The sequence below is a fragment of the Heterodontus francisci genome, chromosome 36 (assembly GCF_036365525.1).
Source record: "Heterodontus francisci isolate sHetFra1 chromosome 36, sHetFra1.hap1, whole genome shotgun sequence".
NCBI lineage: Eukaryota > Metazoa > Chordata > Chondrichthyes > Heterodontiformes > Heterodontidae > Heterodontus > Heterodontus francisci.
The window spans coordinates 13,708,511-13,714,734 of record NC_090406.1 but is presented as its reverse complement, the minus strand read 5'-3'; the positions used below and the strand labels follow the sequence as shown (position 1 = coordinate 13,714,734).

General features: G+C 42.4%; 1 protein-coding gene across 1 annotated transcript; it reads right to left on the bottom strand.

Annotated features, from left to right (window-relative positions):
• Positions 1–442: 442 nt before the first annotated feature.
• On the bottom strand, positions 443–3,335 carry LOC137351357 (C2 calcium-dependent domain-containing protein 4C-like). Its single transcript, XM_068015804.1, has 2 exons — positions 3,279–3,335; positions 443–2,729 (listed from the first exon to the last, which is right to left on the bottom strand). The coding sequence occupies exon 2, from the start codon at positions 2,693–2,695 to the stop codon at positions 1,352–1,354; it is 1,344 nt and encodes a 447-aa protein (XP_067871905.1). The 5' UTR covers positions 2,696–2,729; positions 3,279–3,335; the 3' UTR covers positions 443–1,351.
• Positions 3,336–6,224: the final 2,889 nt, after the last annotated feature.

Genomic DNA, 6,224 nt, shown 5'->3' with positions numbered 1-6,224 from the left:
GATCTGCAATGCAACTTTCTCCATCAAGGGCAGTGATGGAGTAGTATTCTGTGTTTTTCACCAGACATGCTCATAATGGTGTTCCTGTGTTATTTGTACACAAACATTAATCTATCACATACAAGTTACAAACTGACCTTTATGAAGTGAAGCACAAGTGTTAAGATACTATAATCATCAGGCAGTGTTATTTAGACAGTAGCATACTTGCAATTTACAAAAAAATTGACAAATAAAGGAGCATTATTCATATGGCTTTCCCTTCAATGAGAATGTCAAACCAGAACTTTGCTCACTCCTTTATTTCTGGCAGTAAATAATTTACCAAATTATTGTTCAAAAAAGATCTGGCAGAACAGTTTGCTAATAAACTATGTTCAAACAATATGCACTTAGAAAATTATGTAAAATATCAGTAATATTTTGAATATATAAGCCAGAATGATACATACCACACAAATAATTAAATCTTGTCAGCTATTAAATGAACAGAAGATTCCATTATACATTATACTTTCACAATATGTACACTTCAATTATATAACTTTTACAAAGGTTAATTATATTCATCCTTTCATCTTCCTCTTTCACATTTATTGCTGTCTCCAACTGCTTAGCTTTTTGTGTTGGCTTGGGGTAGTGGTTGAGATAGACCAGGTCTCAATCAGATCCACAGACAACCAAAGCTTCCCTACAATCTGCACTAAGATGAGCACTTACAGTGCAAGACTGCAGTTGAGACACTTGGGATTCAAATTCATGACCCTCTGATCGGGAATCATTTGCTCCTTTGCTGGAGCTGTCCCTTCACCTGGTTAAAAAGTCACAGGACAGCAGGACTCACAGGATATGCTGAGCCATAGAATGTTTGTAGGAAAAAAGTCTTTGTCACTTTTATGCAGATTTGAAATGGTCATCATCAGTATGCTACATTGGGTGTGGCTTAGCACCAGTGCAGGAAATCACCTGCCCACTTTCCTAGCAATGCAACTTCAATTCTACCTTTCAAAAGCTTCTTCCACCACATAAGGCAATATGCCCGTTGTCCACATTCAGATCAGCTCCTTCAATGGTGACATTCATTGATAAATTGGGTAAAATAAAACATGAATTTCCTCAGGCGACCGAGCCCGACACTAAGTTCTCTCTGCAAAATGAAAGCAATCTACCTCCTGAATCTCTGAATTGGATTACAACTCATATCTTTAGTTCTATAAATTCTCATTTTTCCACTGGCTAGATGGTTTTTCCCGAATTCATAGAAAATGACCCAAAGAGAGATTACCTTTTCTCAACTGTCAATGGGAATCTGCCATATTGCCTCCAGATATGGGCAGCAAAGTAGTTACTATCAGAAGAAAGGTAGTAATAAGGACAATTTCAGTTCTTTCTCACCAAGTACAACATCACGTTTGAGGGTGGAGGCCTTGTTTACCACTTTTAGCTTCAAAGCTGCCCTTTTAAACTCGTCAAGAGGGAGCCCATCGAAAAAAAAGTCTTCATTGAAAATGGGGTTTCTGCTGTTCTTGATGATAGTGCTCCGCTGTTTCTGAATTTTTCCAGGAGTCAGGTACAAAATTACACAACAGTTGATGCTTTTATTGTCCAATGCCTTGTCATAAAGGTCTTCAGCAGTGATTATACGGATTCGAAGGCGGGCATTGGTGCAATCATATTCAGCAGACAGCCTAATAGCACCCCCTTTATTAAGGCGGATAGTGTGCTCTTTGAGAACTCGGTCTTGATAATGGAGCAAACTCAGAGGAAGAACCCCTTGTGGGGCAGGAGGACCGCCAGGGGGAGGAGTCGGGCACCTGACCCGTCTAGAAACATTCGGACTAGCATCTGTTGAGCTGCATTCATCCGTGGATAAGGAGCTGTTCCGGGTGAAGGACTGCAGTGGCTTGCAATGTTTGGCCAGATTTTCATGGCTGAACATCTTGAGGAGGGATGCTCCCGAGACCGAACGAGAAAGGAGAGGCGAATTGAAAGGCGAGGATTCAGCAGAGGAGGCAGTATCACTGTCCCCACCACTGAAGTACCTACAGGTGCTCGCCAGGGACAGACTAAACTCTGGGGCGTTGAGGTGTTGGGTTTCTCCATTGCTCTTCAAGTTGGATGACCGTTTTCTTGGAGAATGAGGCAAGGTCACAGGACTCCCATGGTCAACATGGAAAAGTGACTCCTTGCGCCTGGTGTGAGGGCTTTCCGTTAAAGTGGAAAAACCATACGAAGTCTGAGTTAAAGGCATGTAAGGAAGAGACATGGCACTCTGTGACTGAGGGTCGTAATTGGTATTACAACCAGCTTCATTCAGATCATCAGAATTGGTTTCATCTGCACTCTCAATCTGAATGATGTGGCGGTTGGCGACCCTCAGGAGATGGCTGCTAGTGTCACTTGAGGTTTTGCTCTTCAGCCTGGGACTGCATTGGGGCTTCTTGGTGATGAGAATCTGCTCGGAGGCTGAAGGTTTCAAGTTTGACTTCTTCTGCCTGCTTTCGGTGCTGTCGGCGGGCGGTCCCTCGTTCGAGCTGTTTGGGAACTTGGGAGGGATGAAAAAGTCGGGAATTTTATCCGGAGTCAGCACATTACTGAACCGGGACACCTTGGGCTGCTTGTCTCTGCCGCTGGAGTCTCCGGAGCGATTGAGGTTGTTTTCAACGGAGCCTCGAATTTTATCGAAGAACCACATTCTATCTTTCAGCAATTAAGAAGCTGATCCAAATCTGCAAATTAGATACATTGTGAAAAGATAAACTTTAAAGCCATAACATTAGAGAGGACATGTTGCAAATAAAAGATTAATAATTTTAATTAGTTACATATTAATGAGACATTTGTCTCAATTCTTGAATTGACAAGGAACTATTCCTGTTTGGGGATCTAAATGGTATTTTGTTATTTATTTAGTGACAGGGTGTTTTTGTTGAAGGAAACATCGACAGATCTGAGACCTGTTCATAGTGGAATTCAAATTAACTTTTAAAAAAGTATCCTGAATTATTTGCAACAATGTAATGTAAACAAGCCTGTACACTTCACAGCCCCACTTGGAATAACCACCTTCTGCTGAAAATGTGTTATAAAATCATAAGTCTAAACACATTTACCTTTTGCTTTGTGCAGCTTTTCCCCCACTTCAGTCAGTAAATTAACTTTTAAAAAATGAAGTTTCCCAATCTCCTGCTTGCAGATGCAGGTCCTTCAAGGAAAGAAAAGGTATTCTGGAAATAAGAAAGCACTTTGATTTTTTTCAAAAGCAATGCATCACTTACATTTTGGTGGCGTTTTGTTTGTTGTGAGGTCGTTCTGCTCCTGGGCGATTCCTAAACCTCAGCAACTGTGGAACTGACTCGCCTCTCTTGCTCTCTGCATCATTTCAACCCGTCTGATCTGTCACTCAAGAATAATGGCCCGCAGCAGCCAATAGACGAGAGAGTCGCCGCTTTGAGAATCAAGTTAACCTGATCGTGTAGGTAACTAGTTCTTGCACACAGCGTCAGTTGCTTGGCGCTGTGTTCTGGCACCCTCGTTATCAGAATGCAGTTTTCCCTTTATAAATTTTGCTCTCGCTTTGTGCACTAATGTGCAGTCGCCTCATTTCTGAACCAAATTCTTATTTCCCCTTATCTCCAATTGTGAACAGCAGCAGTAAACTAACACAATTGCAACAGAAGGTGCAACTTGCTACCAAAGAGTAGTTGCGACAAATAGTGCAGGTAGGGGAAGCACATGAGAGTGAAAGGAATTATGCGGATTGGGTGAAGCCCCTGTGGAGTATAAACACCGGGATGGAGCCGTTGGGCCGAGTGGCCTGTTCCTAGGCTGTGTAAATCTTATGCAGAGGAGTGGACAGTCAGTCACTCGACCTATTCAGTGATCCAGCTTTGAGTTTGACTTGGTATAATCCAATGTGATTACTTGAATGGGTTAATAGCATGAGCCTCCTTCTGGAGAATGGATTCCATAAAGTGATAGTAAGAAGTAATATTATTAATAAAACATTCTAAATGTATTAAATGTAGGGGGAGTGAGCAGGAGAGTGTGATTCGATTAGGTGGCTCAAGTAGAGAAAACACCCAGACTCCAGATCAGCGTTGTCCAACACACAGCCCACGGGCCCGGATCCGGCCCGCCAAAGGTTTCCATCCAGTCTGCAGATGTAAACTGTACCCAGGGCCGTGACTGGAGATGGGAAATTTCCCATTGTCATCTCCTTGCAGACCGGCCTTTTTAAAAAATATTGCACTGTCACTTTCACAGCTGACAGCTGCTGAAGTAGGAATGCGTTTCCCAACTTCTGGCAGATTCGGGGTTTTCCAGCTTTTTTAAAAGCCCGCTGGAAAACCCCAAATCTGTCCGAAGTTGGGAAGTGCATCCCTGCTTCAGCAGCTGTCAGCTGTGAATCTGACAGCGCAATGTTTTTAAACTAACTGACCAACCACAAAGCTGCTGTGCTGAACGCTCACGCTCCCTGCAACTGTCAGTGACGGGGGGGACACAGAAAGAGGGACTGAGAGGGGGGCTGAGAGAGAGATGGAGGACAGATAGAGAGAGAGGGCACAGAGAGAGAAAAGGGGAATAGAGGGGGGGGGGGGGCACAGAGAGCGAAGACAACACAGAAAGGAGGGAAACAACACATAGAGGGGGAACACAGGGAGAGCCAGTGACAGAGAGATCACGATCACTCCTGACAGATGGATTTCTATCCCGAATACTCCGCATCACTACAAGCATGTGGGCAGACATTGACTGCTTGTGCAAGCAAAAAAAATGCCAGTATCACACTAAAACAGTGTAACTCAATAAATCAATCTTTTCATTTAAAGCTTCTTCATGAAAATACAATTGTTGTTGTTTTGATTAATAGTAAGATAACTTTTTAATACCTTTATCTTTCAAAATTTGTCTCTCTGCACCCCCCCCCCCCCCCCCCCCACCATGTAAGACAATAATTGTAACATGGCCCTCCATGCATAAAGGTTGGACAACCTTGATCTAGATGGATCGAATGGCCAAAGGCAGTGATTGCCCTGTGAGGTGCCCTTGTACAGGCTTGATTTGGGGCTCCTACATTTTACTGGACAATGATACTAAATACTACCCAATTATGCAGGTGTCAAATCCACACACGTATAATTGTGAAAGGGCGTGTTTGCAATAGGTAATATAAAGATGGTTGAGCAAAGGATCGGAGATCAGCTGTCACCAATGTGTAGGTATCCTTTCATTATAACACTCTTAAAATAAAAAGTACTTAATTAGTTGTAAAACATCCTGAGGCCATGAAAGGAACTGGATAAATCCAAGTTCTTTTTTTTTCTTTCACTGACGCTACTTTGGAACCCTGACTGGGTTGGCGCCCCATGCAATTGTACAAATGTTTCTATGCTGTAATATTCTGTGATTGTAACACCGCAATCCTCAGGGACAGTATGATCAGTGACCTCACAAGCCTCTGGCAGTAGTGCTTTGTAACTAGGTGTAGGACAGTGGGTAAAAGAGGACCAGCTTATTCTGCAATTGACCCTGATCTCTGTTCATCTCCCCATAGTGAGAGGGCCAATGGCAGGATATCAACCCATGATAATTCTGGTATTGAATCTTTGCCCACTGCTCCAAAACCCAGCATGTTTGGGAACTAGCACGTTGCTCCACTGTAATACCTTTTCCAATATCAAAATGTCAAAAGCACAAGGGAAGATTTTTACTTTGTCACCAGGCATATAACTGGTATTGCAGATCAGCTGCCTGTCATAGAGACTGTATGATTATCTCCAATTAACTTCAGTTATCTGGGAGACTAGAAAAGCTGAGATTGTTCTTTTAAGAGCAGAGAAGGTTAAGCATAGATTTAACTGAGGTGCTCAAAATTATGAAGGGTTTTGACAGAGTAATTAAGGAGAAAGTGTTTGTTCTGGCTGGAGGATTGGTAACCAGAGGACCCAGATATAAGATATTTGGCAAAAGAAGCAGAGAGGAGATAAGGAGATTTTTTTGTGTGCAGCAAGTTGTTGTTATCTGAAATGCACTGCCTGAAAAGATGGTGCAAGCAGATTCAATAGTAACATTCAAAAATGAATTTGATACATACTTGAAAGGGAAAAATTGTAAGGCTTTGGGGAAAGAACAGGGGAATAAGAAAAATTGGATAGCTTTTTTTTTTAAAGAAGCAGCAGAGGCACAATGGACTGAATGGTACTTCTCATTTTCATTGAAAT

Bases quoted from the DNA above. Each gene is read 5' to 3' on its own strand.
- LOC137351357 (XM_068015804.1), bottom strand. From the start codon at position 2,695: ATGTGGTTCTTCGATAAAATTCGAGGCTCCGTTGAAAACAACCTCAAT.